Genomic DNA, 16,711 nt, shown 5'->3' with positions numbered 1-16,711 from the left:
CTACAACATCAAGCATATAAGGCTAGCAAAGAGGATTTACAGTACAAGTGCAATACGCATGCAAGAGGTGACCAAGACAGCCAAAAACAGAGTTATGGCAGGTCTGAAAAGTCACAAAAATGAGCCTAAACAAAGCCATAAAGAAGTAAAAACACATGCTCATTTGGTTGGCTATCGACACATACTAACAAGATAAGAGGAGGGGGGGACCACCCCCTCCTATTTTGAGCCTCAAAACAAGTTTTCTACCACTGAAATTCCTCTATAATTCAATGGTTTAAAGGCCAAAAAGAAGTTGTTTGAAAAGCTTGAAAGTTAGCTCAAAAGGCCATACAAGCCAAGGAGCAAAAGAGAGAGACAACCCTCTAGCCAAACAAGGCTTAAACCAATATTTTTAGGGCTGAAAATCAGACCTTTCTTCAGTTCAAAACCAAGCCAAAAATTGTTTGAAATGGTGGCAAAACAAGCATGCAAAACAAAGCTTTAGAGGGACAAGTGTTTACTCTTGAAGCCAAACAGCAAAACAACAAGATTTCTGAGTTAAAACCAAGCTTTAGCAGCCCAAAACAAGTTCCAAGAGATGTCAGCCCAATGGTGATCAAGTCTTCTTAAGGGCTGATATGTTGAAGATAGATGTATGCAAGCCTTCAAGCACAAAATCCTTAGAGAGAGTGAAATGTAGAGAGAGTTTCTAGAGAGAGAGGCTCCCAAATCTTTTTGCCAAAATTGTTCTAATCTATCCCCTAATCTTCTAACCCTTGAAAATGAGATATAAGGCTTCATTATATAGCAAAATATCAAACTTGGTCAAAAATATCTGAGCTAGGACAAGTGGCATAAGCTAGAAACAACTGGAGGAGAAATATCTGCCAATTCTAGGATTTCGAGACATTTTTGGCCGATCGGCCAACATTTGTGGCCGATAAGGTTCACTTTTGGCCGACCTATGGCTGATGAGGTCCAATTGTGGCCGATGAACCTCCATAGAGGCCGATGGAAAAAATCAGCCCTGGTCCCTGACTTGAAGCAAGCCTAATTCCTTCATCTGGACTCATTTTCAAGTCATTCTTGAGCCTAAACTGTAGCCCCGGAAGTCTTATTTCAAAATTTGGAAGCCTCACCTCAAAATTCCATGTGTGCTAGGAGATATCCCTCTTTTAGTGAAGGTTGCTCAGTTTCGGTCCAACCGGAATGATGCCCAATTTCAACCAATCATATCTCCCCCATCCGGACTTGGCTTTAGGAGATTCTTGAGTGTAAAATGAAGCCCCGGAAGTATTATTTCCAACGGTGGTGGCCTCATTACTTAAATCCAAGTATTCAAATGGATAGGCCTGATTTAGCGAGGGCTGCTCGACTCTCTGTTAGCGATTCATGCCCATCTTCTTCTCTAACTTGGTTTCTTCCCTCTTCTCCTCTTTTCTTCAACTCCAAACCCCTGAACAAGGTGTTTTGAAAGATATTTCAAAGATTTCATCTCTCTTTCATTCATTTCCACTTTGTCTTTGCTCGGTTTACCGAAAAGCGTAACATTTGATAAAATGCGAGCCTCGGAACATCGCAGAAACCTTTTTCAAAATATTTTGAAAGAAAGGAGTTTAAGATCTAAAATCTTTTTGGTCCAAAAATGGGGTGTGAGGTTTGGATTTGACTCTCTCCTTGCCTGAGAAATCGAACCTTTGTACTGCACACCTTTCATCACCAAGTAAACCATCAGTAACGCCCAAGTCTTAGGGGCGGTCAAACATGGGGTGTCTAGAAGTGTAAAAAAAATAAGATACAATCAGCCCTAAAGGAGGAAGAAAAATAGAGCCCCGAACTGCCCAGATTGTCGCACATGCGGCGCTTATCCCCGCACCTGTGGAGTGCCTTCCCCGTACATGCAGCCCTCACCCCTGCACGTGCGGTGGCCCTGCCGCACCTCAGCCCGCACTTGCCTTTTAGGCAATGTGCAACTCTTTCAACTCATCCCCTCCCGCACGTGCGGCGTAATCCCCCGCACGTGCGGCCCTAGCCCAGTAGTCCAGAAGTCTGTTCGCTCACTCTTGGACACTCTGGACTCGACGATGCACCATCTAAAGCAAGAGAGATTCAAATCCCCAAACAAGACAAAACAAGAACTATTATTTTGAGAACCATTTCCGAATGTGTCGAAGCCAACGAAGGTAAAAGGAGGACGAAGCGAAGGAAGAAGTGAAGAAAAGAAAGGAAAAGAAAGGAAAGGACCTGGTCGTCACATTTCAAGTTTTTGAGTTATATGTTTCACTTATTATATAGACAAACCAATTGCTTTACATAGAATTTTTGTGTGTTTGTATTCCATATCAATAAAGCAATCTGTCAATTTTTTTTGTATATGTTTTTCTTTTTCTTGTATTTGAGAAAATTTAGTATTTTAAAAGTTATAATAGTGTTGAAGTTCAAACAATACACTCCTAAGTCACAAGGAGAGCAAACAACAATAAATGGGAAGGATAATTGAGAATTACTGGAATGATCAAATAGATGGCTTTTACAGAGGAATTAGAAAGTTTTTACCATGAGGAAGAAATTTTAGTTTGGAAGCACATATTGCCAATTTGAGTCTTAAAACAATATGTTAACAAGAAACTTATCAAAGACTCCTTTGTAAAGAGGACACTTTTGTTTTTGTTGCCCTTTTCTTTCTTTCCATTTTTGTTTTTGTTTTGTTTTGATTTATTTTATTTTATTTTATTTTTTGTTCTTTTGTATTTTTGTTTGTGTATAACTACAATTTTGAATCATACAATTGGTGTATATGAGATAGAGAGTATTGGCGATGTGTTCTCTCTCTTTTATCCAATCACTTTTACATTTGAGTGTTCACTATTGTTAATTGTACTTCAATTTTTTTTTGGCACAATTTTTTCCTAGTCCAATAGATATGTGTTTTTTCTTTCTTGCTAAAGTTTTAGCTTCAAGTCGTGTGAGACAAATGGCTAGCACATTAATCTTAGATAATAAAAAATAATTATAAAAAAAAAAACTAAAGACCAAATAAGAAAGACAAAATTACTTATATTAATGTGTGATTTTGGTACATATGAAAAAATAAAAATAAAATATTTATAAGATGTTCAGTCCCTTCCTTTTTTTTTTATATTCTTATATATTATAAGAATGTAGTATGGAACATAAAAGTCCTCCAAACCCTTAATACTAACTCTTTATCACTTTCTTTCCTACTGATATTCTCTCAAAGTCCCCTTTACTAATTTTCCTAATTTTTAAAAAAATAAACATAAAAAAAAAAAAAAAAATCTGATATACAAACAAATAAAGTTAACAAATTTGATCTATCTCACTTCTGCTAAAATCTTTCTTAATTAACAAATTTGATCCTATCTGTTCAAATAAAATATTTATTTTACCTCTTAATATCTAATTTTAAATTTTATTTTTTAAAAAGTCTACCTGAACAAATCTAATTTGAAAATTTGATTTTATTTATCTGAATTTTTATTTTTACAAGAGCTTCAAACATTAAATAGAAGTTTTCAATTTTAAAATTTTAAATATATATATATATATATATATTTGGCATAAAATATATATAAACCCATAACAAATATAGATAGATAGATTTATGGCATTCAGTTTATTATTAATTTTTTTTAACATATATATGTTTTAGACATTAGGGCCATTGAGAAACATCTTATTTATTGTTAGTATTATTTCATTAGTTAGAAATCAAGTTTATTATTTCTAGAAAAATAGATAGAGTTGAATGATAATAACATTTTGTGAATATATGCTTTTTAAATTATTTCCTTTACTTACGAAATTTGAGAAGATGATCTTTATTCATTATGATTATAATTTTATGACAGAACTTAGAACTTAATACATTATTAAAAAATTTATACACTATTAAATCAGTCCCGTGCATAGCACAGGTTTGCCACTAATATATATATATATATATATGATTGTGATCCTCTCCATTCCATGTATATAACGGGAAATTTTCATTACATCTAATAGTTAAGAAATACGAATGTAAAATTTTAATTATCTTCAATTAAAAAATAAGATTATTACATTCACCATTATGTCATTCTTAGCCTTGTATTGTGCTCCTCTTCGCTACCTGCCACAAGGAGCCATGTTTGTAATGCAGCTGCTGCTATTCTTATTGTGAAAAAAACTCTTAAACACTTGCAGAAAAGGAAAATTGATTTGCAAACATACAATCCTCAATAAATAAATAAATAAATAAATAAATAAATCAGAATGATGTATCAATGACATTTGTGAAATAATGAGAAAAATAGTAGGTATTTTGATTGAAAATGAAACGATGACAAAAAGATACCTGATTCTGTATAATAATAATGCTTTTTAAAAGGGGCTTATCTACGAGTCCTCGCAATCAGAAGATGCAGTTCAAGCGGCTTAACATGTTGCAAAACTTCTTGTCAGGTTTGGTAATGGTTTAACTTCAAAGGTCACAGTCAGATAGGTCAGGAAATTTAGTCAAAAAAAACGTGCCTTTTCCAGTAGTTGATTTGTTCGATCTTCGCCTTTAGCCCTGGAAAGGAACTAGAATAAAAAATTTGTTAAAATCTCACATTCAATCAGATATTTGAATGCTAAATATTCTCTGCAAGCAACAATATAACTGAATTATGGATTGTTCAGACATCTACCACAGCAAAACAAAAAGGAAACACGTTCATTAGGAGTCTATTAAAGGTAATCTATTACCCAATTCTCAACCATGAAACATTCTTCAGTAAAACATTGAGAGTTTTCTAGGAAGTCTCACAAAAGTATCAAAGCAACTTAATAACACAGTTTTCTGAGCCTCTAGGAAGCATCTGTATGTGATAGCTAAGCTGCTCTGGATTCGTATCTTCTGGCGAATTACCTGAGCAGTATATCAGCATCTGCTCCAAAACGGTTGCATTCTTCAACAAAAATCTTAGCATATGAAACTCTGCCGGCGTCCCATAAAAAACTGTGATGCTAATCGTTTTGAGGCAAGACGTGAAACATGAAGGTACTCTTTCCAACCTCAAATCAACCTCATCGAAACTAGCATTTGGCTCGAAGCCCTATATGAAAAGTGCCAATTTACAAAAATTCAGTGAATTCAATTTAGCAACTGCCTTTGGATATCAAAGATATATACCAAATCAGAATTGAAGTGATAAGAGAGAAATAGACCAAATCATGGGTGTTCAGAGATGTACCATGTCAAAATCAAGAAACTCTAGCTTTGGCGATTTTTCAAGCAAGAACATCAAAGCTCCGTTTAAACGACCAGGAAATTCTTCATTCAGCTCCAAACAGCTCATATTGTCAAATGTAGGAAGATGATCCAAGACATTTTCAACACACATGAGAGACTTGGCACCAGAGAATACAAACTAATTAGTACTGCGAAGGGGCACAAACAAGAGAAGCTAATTAGTGTTGAAAACAATAGAAGCTAACATACCAAGGTATTGTTTGATATCGTTAAAGTTTCAACATTGCAAATCCCAGTAACCAAGTTGATTGCACAAGAGGCAACTTCTTGCTGCACTGAAAATCTATATAGAAGGTCAATATGTGCTTCAACTACCGAAGATAGGTTACATAGATGGAAGTCAACTTTCTGGTTAGTTGTGCATTTTAGCGAGATGAGATTTGCAGCATAAATTTTGGTCACACAACTGAGTGCATCGTCCCGCAATGGTTCATTTTCAATAGCCAGGCTCTTTAGTGTGGGAATAGAAATGGTGATAGTCTTTAAATTCTTCCATCCACAATACAGTAATTCCAACTCTTGAAGCACTGGACAATTAGAGAAAAGTTGTTGTGTGGAATTGTCATCTGAAAATGTAACCGCAGAAAGATGCAAGGTCTTGAGGTTTGAGAAGTGAATGAAAATAGGAGGCTTGAAAGGACAGTCCATAAATAATTTCAATACAACTAGGGAATCACAAGTAAAAAGGCAACAAGGCAAGACAAAGCGGGTTTGCACAGGTAGGGACAGATCAAGCTCTTCAACATTATGCCTCACAGCAGCAGAGATCCATGAATTAAGACGTGATGAATTCACAACCACAGTGAACCTAAGACGAAGTCTTTTAATATCTGAAGCATCATGAAGAAGGAGAACTCTTTCCACAAAATCCAAGAAGGAACTCCTACACATTGGATAACGATCTTTCTTCTTGCCCTTATCTTTCTTTCTGTTAGACCAAGAAGACATATCATTCAAATCAATGTTGGAAATAGAGGTCCATAAATATTGCCATCTTCTTGATAATATGGACGTTTGTATGGCCTCTTTGGTTTTGAGGAATGAGAGGATGTGATGGAGAACATTTTCCGGCAAGCTGCTCATCATATCAATGCCCTGGCCAATATTATGTTCTTCAGAAAGCTTTTGCTTTTTGGAAGAAGGTGACAACACATTATCATCCATTTTTTTGTTTTCTTTTGCAATCACTGCCTAAAAACAGGGATGTAAAAGTCATTAACCATGAGGTATGTGAAGGAAAGTTTATAGAACTCATAACAAAGAGCAAATTGATCATGCGAATAACTAAAGATTTGCTTGTTTTATAATTATAAATGGTGCAAGAGATCATAAGTCGCCAATTCCTATAGCACCAACTATGCATTTGTCGATCAATCCCTATAATATCAGCCGTACATTTGTCATCAACTCAATAATCTTATCCCTAAATTCGCCGTGTCTATAGGGAGGCGATCAAGTGTGCCAATATTATAGCCAATTTAGGAGATCAATAGGAGGAAGAGTTTCAAAAAATTTCTTCTATTCCAATATTTATTAATAATCAAACCCTATGATGATGCTAAAGGGGTCTTATACCCAGATTAGGATCCTTTGCCATACTCATGTTTGCAATGCTTTTTACCCTATACTACCCAAATTTTCACCCCCAAAATGTTGTAGTTTTGAAATTTGTAGTACAAAAATAAATCTAAGGCTGTTGGACCTTCGCTGATACATCAAGCTGCAGTGAAAAGCATTGCAAGATCATTGCTCCGACACTGATGTATAATTTTATTCAAGTTTAATGGAAATTCCTTAAAAAAATAAAAAATAAAAAAAAAGTTAAAATTTCTAATTTATTGCATAGACATGTTATTGAGATACATAAGCAAAAAGGGTATATATGTATTGTCCAAATCAGTCCTAGACAAGAGTATAAAATATACCACTAAAAAAAACAGTTTCATCTAAACACATTACTGAACAACAGAAGATGAATCAAACAGAGACAGAAATCCAGAATTACTACTAAGTTGGAACCCCCCTGAGAAGAGGTTTTCTTTTCTTACATTTGCCTTAGAAATGAGTCTATTTCACTGAGTGCAGAGGAAATTGCCGATTGCTTCAAACAAGCATACATACATACATATATATATACATACATATATATATATAATATACATACAGAGAGAGAGAGAGAGACCTTGCTGTCCAGACTAGGGTTAGGGTTTGAGTTCTTTTGAACTGAGCCCTTCGCGAGAGAACTCTCGCAGACTGTTACACCGTCCGCGTTGTCGTCGTTAGGGAAAATTTATCACATTTTTTTTTAATGAATATTTTGTTTATTAGATATTTAATTTTTTTTTATTATAAAATATTCATGATTCTAAATGATATTTTAGAGAGTAAAATGAGATTGCAAAATCAGTTTGATTATAAATGATAGCTGGTGGTAGACTAAAATTGATTCTATTTATACATTATTATTTTCTTAGTATATATTATTTGCTCAACGCACACCTTATACTAGTTTGAATATTTTATTAGAGGAGGATCCCTTCCAATTCAGATTTTGGATTGAAGTGCGTTGTTTAGCCCATGGAGCTCTCCACGGTGTCACGTATCGACTCATTAGGGATGCGAGTTCTACACCAAACACTTTGCAAGCGCATTAGTTTGTGAGTGACAAGGCAGGCATGATAGATCTCTATCGCATCTCCTGGGTTGGTCCTTGGGCTTAATACACGATGGTGTATAGTACCACTCGTGGAGCTGAGTTCTCGAGAGGATGACAAGCATCCAGTCTGTGACAAAGTGGTATCAAAGCCAACCTAGGGGCATTGTGACGGGGACGATACGCGGGACTTACACCAAGCACCTATATTGTGGGGTCCGCGCCAAAGGTGGTGTTCGCATGGGGCAGTTTTCCATGGATAAAGGAACGAACAAGCATGAAGACAGGCAAGGTAATGTCCCCCTAACGAGGGCATCATGGATTGGCGGTGGTAGCATGTCACGTATCGACTCATTAGAGATGCGATTTCTACACCAAGCACCTTGCAAGCGTATTAGTTTGTGAGCGGTAAGACAGGCATGGTAGATCTCCATCGTATCTCCTGGGTTGGTCCTTAGGCTTAATACAACGGGTATACAGTACCACTCGTGGAGCCGGCTTCTCGGGAGGATGACAAGCGCCCAGTTCATGACAACGGGCCCCATTTCGATGATTCGAACAGTTCATTTTGTAAGGCACTTCGTGTATTTCATCCAAAAAATAAATAAAATTAGATCGATCCGATAATTGTACCTTGTTCATTTTTTCACCAAAAAATAGATAACAATTGTGTTTTTAAAAATAAATCATATTTTTTTTAGTGACAAAAACTATAAATTGAACAAGTTACAATTATCAGATTAACCTTTTTTTTTTTTTTGGGTAGATGAAATAGACAAAGTGTTTGACAAAATGAACCATTCAGATCATTGAAACAAGACCTATGGTGAGCTCCACGAACCCAAACAGTGCTCCTATTCCTATTTTATTTTATCTCAATACGCATGTCTCCCTTCTTGTGACAACCCTACTCTATGTTATGCTAATTAATCTCAATTATGCTTATAATTATATGTTTGATATGATTTGAGTGCTAATTATGTGATTATATGTGATTTTGAAGTTCTATCTATTCACCGTAAGAAAATATGTTCAATTTCCTATTACAAATTTAAATTGATGGCTGTAAAGGCGACAGAAAGTGAAATCAATTATACCATTGCGATTGGCATAATTTTTAGAGCCTATGGTAAAATTTAATTAAAAAAAATTTAGTTCGGATCAAAAGAATTGGATTAAATTAAGTGTGGTTTATTAACCATAAAGAGAGTTTGATTAGTTTAAACTAATCACCTAGTATATATAAGAGCCAAACACACTTAAGCTCATATTATGAGCTCAAAATCTGCAAATACACTCTAGAGAGAGAGAGAGAGAGAGAGAGTGAGCCGATCGTAGAGAGAGAGAGAGAGAACAATTTGAAGAATTTAGCTCAAGCTTGGAGAATTGAGGAGAATTAACTCAAGAACTAGCTAGAATTTGGAAGATTGAAGCTCCTAGGTGAGTAATTGAACTCAAATTCATGGGTTTACATTCATAACTAAGTGAATTCAAAGATGATATGAAGTTAAGAACAAGGTTTGAGTTGAAAATGATGAAAATGGGATCAATATGTATAAACACGTAACAAATTGCTAAGAATCTTCATATTTAAGTTTATAACATGTTAAACAAGTTAAATTGGTAGTTTTGAATATCATTTTGACAAATTCATGGAGCATATGGTACCAAATGCATAATTTTGATGAGCTTCATGGTTTTGAACAACATTTGTATCATTTGAAATGGAATTAGAGTCTATATTTCACATGCATGCATAGTCCATGAAGATATGAAGCTTGGTTGCTTGAAATTTGAACTTATCAAGAAGAATATGGAATGATTTGAGAATTGGATCATAATTTTGGACAGCTGGTCTCAAATTACATATGTTCCCATGTCATATAATGTTTTTCTATGTTTTTGTACCAAAAATACGAGTTTTAAGCCTTTGGAAATGAGTTTTGAACTTCAAACACAGTTCTGGAAATTCCAGAATTCGGCATGTCTGCTCGAGCAAGGACAGTTTTGCTCGAGCGTAGAAATCAAGCTCCCAGAAGTTTACAAAGATTTGCACAGTAGCTTGAGCGACAAACCTTGCGCTCGAGCGGACCTTGTTTTACATGGCTCATCGGTCGAGCGACAGAAGTCTCGCTCGAGCGTAAAATTCATGCAACCAGTACTTTTACAGAGTTTTGCAGTCCGCTCGAGCGGAGTGCCCTGTTTCAGAAACTTTTGAAAAATTATTTTACGTTCCTAATTCCGTTCTCTTTCATTTCTGAGTATTCTTAGGCACGCATTGAGCATTCTAAATGAATTAAGGGCACAAAAGAAGCCTAAGAAAGTTAAGTAAACGAAAGAACAGATTAAATTATATTATGACCCAATGTGATGTGGATTATGTAGGGTCAAGTACGAGGACGAATCAGGCTCCCGAACACAGTGAGTAATATCTTAACAAAGATATTTTTGTATATACATTATTTTCTAAATGGCGCCTATGTGGTAAGGTTCTAAACTTTTGAAGTGATATTATGAATGAGTATTCTAATCACTTAATTCGAAATGAAATATGCGAAGTGATTGACGTACGAGTACGAAATGGGCCTAAGGCCGTTCAATATATTCAGTAAGGATGTGGATTGGACCCAAGTCCGTTCTGTATAAGTGTTAAATGGACCGGAGGCCGTTCGGAATAAGGAATTGAATGGACCTAAGGTCGTTTTGGATACAAAGATGAATATGTATATGACCATGGATCTAAATGTGTGCACACAAATGTGTATATGAATTGGACCTAAGGTCATTTTGCGTATAACGGACCCAAGGTCGTTCTGAGTGTAAGTTGGAGCCAAGGTCACTTTGTCTATGATGGACCTAAGGTCATTTTGTATGCTACATGAACCCGAGGTCGTTTTGTGTTTGGGATATGATAGAAAGGACCTAAGGTCATTTTGCTCGATTATTGATTACCAAGTGTAATAGAGAATTATGATTATAAGAATCTTGTTCATGAACTCCTTTATTTGGGTATTATTCACTAGGTGTTAGCTCACGGTTTATATTTATGTATGTAGATGAGCAAGGAGATGTCCAACGCCAGCCCCAGTGAGCTATGAGATATCGAGTCTTAAGGAGTCAACCAAGGTCGTCTCACGCAAGAGGCCTTGTTTTGTTTTGCTTTCCTTTTGCTCTTTTGCTATCTTATGTGGCCGAGTTGTGTATAACTTTGGTTTTTGTTAACTTTGGTTTTTGTTAACTTTGACTTTTGAATGATCCTGGACTTATGTAGTACATAATATGGATGTGTGTATAGTGTGAGTTATTACACTTATGAGAAAGTTTTTGGTTAAGTCATGTATGCATAGCTCATTGGACAATCTTTGTAAATTTTTACTTCCGCTATTTGGCCCTTGTAATTAAAGATGATTTGATTTCTGACTAAGGTCGTAGGTAATCTCATGATTACTGGCCGATTATGACCCTAATCCATAGGGGTGGGTTCGGGCTATGACACTTCTTCTCTAGTCGTCGCCTTTCATTCCCATTTCATCACAGCCTTTCTCACCCACTTCCTTCTTCTTCTTCTTCTTCTTTTTCTTCTTCTTCTTCTTCTTCTTCTTCTTCTTCTTCTTCTTCTTCATTCTTCTATTATTCTTGAGCTTCAACCGCCCTCACCAACCCCAGCCACCACGACCTGCATTCTTACTCAGAATTACAGGTCTTAACCCCGTGACCCACCACCCCTGTAGCCTTCCACTACCGTGATGCACCATTGCCATAACCTTACCAATCGTGACTTCCAACTCGCAGCAAAAGAGAGGATTGCAATCCATAGTTGTGCGGACGTAAGAAAGTGAGGGAGAGATCTTGGATTTCAAGAACAAAGAAGAAAGATGAAGTCAGGGAATCGCGAGGAGGGCTGAGAGAGAGAGAAGGTGGCATCGGGAAGGATGCGAAGAGGTGATAAGCGTGGCATTGGGAGGATGCAAAGAGGCAACAAAGCCAACGCTGGAGTCGGAGGTGCAGCAATGGCTACTATGAGCGATGAATAGTAGTAGGGTGTATGAATGTAATGAGAAATTAGTGTTGTCCAAAAGTGTAATTTGGTTGAGGGACAAAAATGTAAAAAAATTAGAAAGATAGTGGGTATTGAGAAAAATAGTGGTTTGCATGTAAAATTACCTATAGTTTAAATGTACAATTGATATTATTAAATAATAAGAGTTAAATTGATTTTTGAGTGATATTTTTAAAGGTATAATTGCAATTTTCAAAAGTAACTAAAGATTACTTTCATCTTGTGTTTATGTTTTGCTTTTGTTTACTAAAGATTACTTTCATCTTGCATTTTTTTTTTTTGAAAAGGAATGCTTTGTCTCCGGTTAAAATTTTAACTGGATCAGACAATTGAGATCTCTGACCGGTAAAAATAATTAAACAGAAGACTCTTACCGGTAAAAGTTTTTGAAAAAATTCAACTAGGCCATTTTTTCATAAACTTTGACAGGTAAGAATCTTTTGTTTAATGACTCTTATCAATTAGAGATCTCAACTGTATGATCCAGTTTAACTTTCAACTAGAGACAATCCAAACTTTTTTTTTTTTTTAAAAATGAGGAGTTGAACCTACAATCACCTAATGAGATACATAAATTCTGATAATTGAGTGATTAAACTTCATCTATAATAATTAATACCACACGATTTAGGATACTCAGTTCATAGAATTTGCTAAATATTACTGCAACATTGAATTATTCACTTTTTATGATAAGTCGCATTATTTTTTTAACATAATTTCCCACTCTTGATGATATTTCATTGAGGTTAGATCCCAAATGATAGAATGTTTGACAAATTAAATTTTGACACTTATCAGACACATCATTAGGAGTGATTTTTAAAAGTAATAAACTACATATTCTTTTTGTAATATGATATATAACAACTTTATAAAAAAAATGCGACAACAATTAACATTTCTATCGCTAAGCTATACCTCAAAAGCAAACATTACTTGTTCAATGATATTTTGCACATGTAAAGAGACCAAATCTCTATAGATTTATGCAAACAATTTTGCATCTCTCTTTTTAAAAAAGAAAATTAAAATTCCAACATTAAACAAAAAGATAGGAAAAAAAGGTTGATCTCATCACCCTATACAAAACTCAAACATGCAATCTTCATTTACTATATGTTACCAATCTAGAAAGAGCTAGTTAATTGTATCATCTATGCTTCTTTCTTCACTATTCTATAAATATGTGTTCACTTCTAATCGAACACTTTTCACGTATAGAAAATGGCCATAGTTATAGTTTTTCATACATCCACTCTCTTCTTTTGCCTCGTAACCATCTTTTTCCAACCTCATTTCACCACTTTAAAACCTATTGGATTTAACTTAAAGCTCATCCCAAAGGACCACCCAAAATCTCCTTTCTACCTTGGAAACCTTACTTAGCTTGAAAAGACTAAAGCCTCGTTTGGCAAGAACTAAATTGACTAAATTGTTGGTTGGATTCTCTAAATCGAGGGCTAACCATTTGGAATCGACTTCAATTCATGACAATAAAACAATGAACCCCAACAACCTCCAATTACCAATTAATCATCTACACTCCTTTTATCTGACTACCATAAGCATTGGACATCGAAGCACCAATGTGACCTTACTTGTGGACACTAGTTCTGGCCTTGTGTGGACACAATGCGAGCCTTGCAAATACTGCTTTAACCAAAAACCAAAAATTGATCACTCGAGAATCTTTACAACCTATGCAAAGCTTCCTTGCATGAACTGTGTGTGTCGCAAGCTATACAAATGTGTCAATGGCCAATGTGTTTACAAGATCAACTTCTCTCTCATAGGTGCAACAACTCGAGGGATTGTGTCCTTTGAGATACTCCAAATGCCACTCAAGAACCAAACCTACAAGTTCTTTCCTTATATGATTATTGGATGTTCTAATGAAAACTGAGGCTTTCACTTTGATCAAATCAAAGACAACCCCATTTCTAGGGTACTTGGATTGAGCAAAATGCAGTTTCCCTAATATCCCAATTGCGCGAAAAAGTTAATGGACATTTCTCTTATTGTTTACATGATGGAACTACTTAAGGTTAGCTGAGGACATTGTTCTGCGAGGACCAAATGTTCAGACAACCCCATTAAAACATCTAGACCTTTTCCATTACTACTTGAACTTGATATATATTAGTGTTGGCTCGTGATGCCTAAGACTTCGTCAGGGTTCATTTTTGTTGAGAAGTGGCGGTTTCATGGTAGACTTTGGAGCTCCGTACACTATTATTGCTCAAAAAGCTTATGCTAAAGTGATTTGAGCATTTGTAGATTATTACGCTGGAAAGCTCGATAGGGTCGATGGAAGGAGGTATAAATTGGAACTTTTACGCTTTCAAACCAAATTTTTGTGTTTTTTTGGGAATCACTTTCAATTTTCAAGGGGCTAATTTTGTTCCAAGATATGTATATAATTTTGAACCTCAGATAAGGGATACCTGCATAATGTCGCCACCTGGGAAGCAAACCATATTGGTTGCATTTCATCAAAGGGATACTAGGTTTGTATATGATATCGATGCAAATGGTTTGCAGTTTGTTTCTGAGAATTGCTCAAATGATAGAGGATGATGTTCTCACTTTTTAGGGAAGGGATTTCCTGTAAAATACTTTTAAAAAAAATGTTATGAATTTGAAATGTGTCATTCAAATTCGTTCTAAGTGTGTTTACACCACACAAAATTTAAATCTATACCATAAATTCAAAATTGTGAAGATTTTAGAATATTTTTTTTGAGTACATAGCATTTCTTTGAAGCAAATCCCTATTGTCTATTATACACCCCATTTTCCCATGTACCATTATACATCTCTACCACACTACTAGTTTCTCTGACTGATTGTGTATTAGAGAGGTGGTTTGGGATAAAGAATAGAGGAGAGGGAGGCAAAGAATCTATTCTCTCTCAAGTAAGTATAATTAATTTACAACAGTGTTATGAAACTTGAAAAAATTATTCAAAAAAATTCTTCACAAATTGAATTGTGTGACCCAAATTTATTCGAGATGTTACTCACATCGTATTAAATTTAAATTTATATCATATATTTTATATTGTTTCTACTACTTTGTAAGTAACTTTTTCAGACACTAATTTTTCTATTAATTTATTTTTTTGACTTGAGAAACCATTTATTTTTTGACTTTAGAATGGAATTAAATAAAGATTGGTACATTCATTTCATGCATCAAGAGTTGTATCATGTGGGCTAATCAATAAATGTGTAAACGGTTCAGTTGGTGTTGATGGAAGGAGGTATACATTGGAACTTTTACACTTTCAAACCAAATTTTCATGATTTTTTGGGAACCACTTTCCATTTTCAAGGGGCTGATTTTGTTCCAAGATATGTGTATAATTTTGATCCTCGGATAAGGGATACCTGCATAATGTTGCCACTTGGGAAGCAAACCATATTGGGTGCATTTCATAAAAGGGATACTAGGTTTGTATATGATATCAATGCAAATGTTTTGCAGTTTGTTCCTGAGAATTGCTCAAATGATAGAGGATGATGTTCTCACTTTTCAGGGGTGGGACTGCTTGTAAAATACTTCATAAAAAAAAAAAAAAATTGTCATGAATTTGAAATGTGTCATTCAAATTCGTTCTAAGTGTGTTTACACCACAAAAAATTTAAATCTATACCATAAATTCAAAATTGTGAAGATTTTAGAATATTTTTTCTGAGTACATAGCATTTCTTTGAAGCAAATCCCTATTGTCTATTATACATCCCATTTTCCCATGTACCATTATACATCTCTACCACACTACTAGTTTCTCCAACTGATTGTGTATTAGAGAGGTGGTTTGGGATAAAGAATAGAGGAGAGGGAGGCAGAGAATCTAGTCTCTCTCAAGTAAGTATAATTAATCTACAGCAATGTTATGAAACTTGAAAAAATTATTCAAAAAAATTCTTCACAAATTGAATTGTGTGACCCAAATTTATTTGAGATGTTACTCACACCGCATTAAATTTAAATTTATGTAATGTATTTTATATTGTTTCTACAACTTTTTAAGTAACTTTTTCAGACACTAATTTTTCTATTAATTTATTTATTTGACTTGAGAAACCATTAATGCCTTAGAATGGAATTAAATAAAGATTGGTACATTCATTTCATGCATCAAGAGTTGTATTCTGTGGGCCAATCAATAAATGTGTAAACGGTTCAGTTAGTGTTAAGAGTATATTTAGTACTGAACTGATCGTTTCGATTTTTATGATTGAGAAACTGATACAGACCGTATGCTTCAATTCAGTTTTATCGGTTTTGTCTGTTTGATGTAAAAGAGAAATTTACATGAAATTTTAAAAGGTTTTATAGTAGATTATAGAATTTTACATTGAAAATAAATGAAGAAAATATATGAAAATTGCTCTATAATTGTTTTTCTCCTTAATTTTTATCACAAAAGTGTATTATATTAGTTACTTCTCATATAATGTTCAAGAAATTATAATATAAAAATATTCAAATATAATATTCGGTCGGCTCGATTTGCATTGGTATAAAAAGTTTTAATACCAAAATAGACCGCATATTTTGAAAACAGACCGAAAACTAAAATTTTGGTCAATTTCAATTAGTTAGTTTGGTTTTATCGATTTTTCTTACATCCCTACTTATCAGGCAAGATTTCTCTACAAAATGTTAAGCAGCACCAAATCTGACTAAAATTTCTTGGAAGGGGGTAAT

General features: G+C 34.7%; 1 protein-coding gene across 6 annotated transcripts; it reads right to left on the bottom strand.

The window, feature by feature from the left end:
- Nucleotides 1-3,948: 3,948 nt before the first annotated feature.
- On the bottom strand, nucleotides 3,949-7,596 carry LOC114290688 (F-box/LRR-repeat protein At4g14103). 6 transcript variants are annotated; one of them, XR_014336181.1, is made up of 6 exons: nucleotides 7,461-7,596; nucleotides 5,468-6,469; nucleotides 5,220-5,375; nucleotides 4,895-5,081; nucleotides 4,340-4,566; nucleotides 3,949-4,114 (listed from the first exon to the last, which is right to left on the bottom strand). XR_014336181.1 is itself a non-coding variant. In XM_082879545.1 (5 exons), the coding sequence occupies exons 2-5, from the start codon at nucleotides 6,440-6,442 to the stop codon at nucleotides 4,550-4,552; spliced, it is 1,335 nt and encodes a 444-aa protein (XP_082735671.1). In that variant the 5' UTR covers nucleotides 6,443-6,469; nucleotides 7,461-7,596; the 3' UTR covers nucleotides 4,199-4,549. The 6 variants fall into 6 exon arrangements, 4 of the variants coding, with proteins under 4 accessions (XP_082735671.1, XP_082735670.1, XP_082735668.1 ...); XR_014336180.1 differs by having other exon boundaries at nucleotides 4,340-4,555; XM_082879545.1 differs by lacking the exon at nucleotides 3,949-4,114 and having other exon boundaries at nucleotides 4,199-4,566.
- Between the last annotated feature and the right edge of the window lie 9,115 nt (nucleotides 7,597-16,711).

This window comes from Camellia sinensis, chromosome 7, assembly GCF_055761805.1.
Source record: "Camellia sinensis isolate YWXY chromosome 7, ASM5576180v1, whole genome shotgun sequence".
Lineage (NCBI taxonomy): Eukaryota > Viridiplantae > Streptophyta > Magnoliopsida > Ericales > Theaceae > Camellia > Camellia sinensis.
Note: the sequence above shows the minus strand (reverse complement) of the source record. Positions and strands in the feature narration are given on the sequence as shown.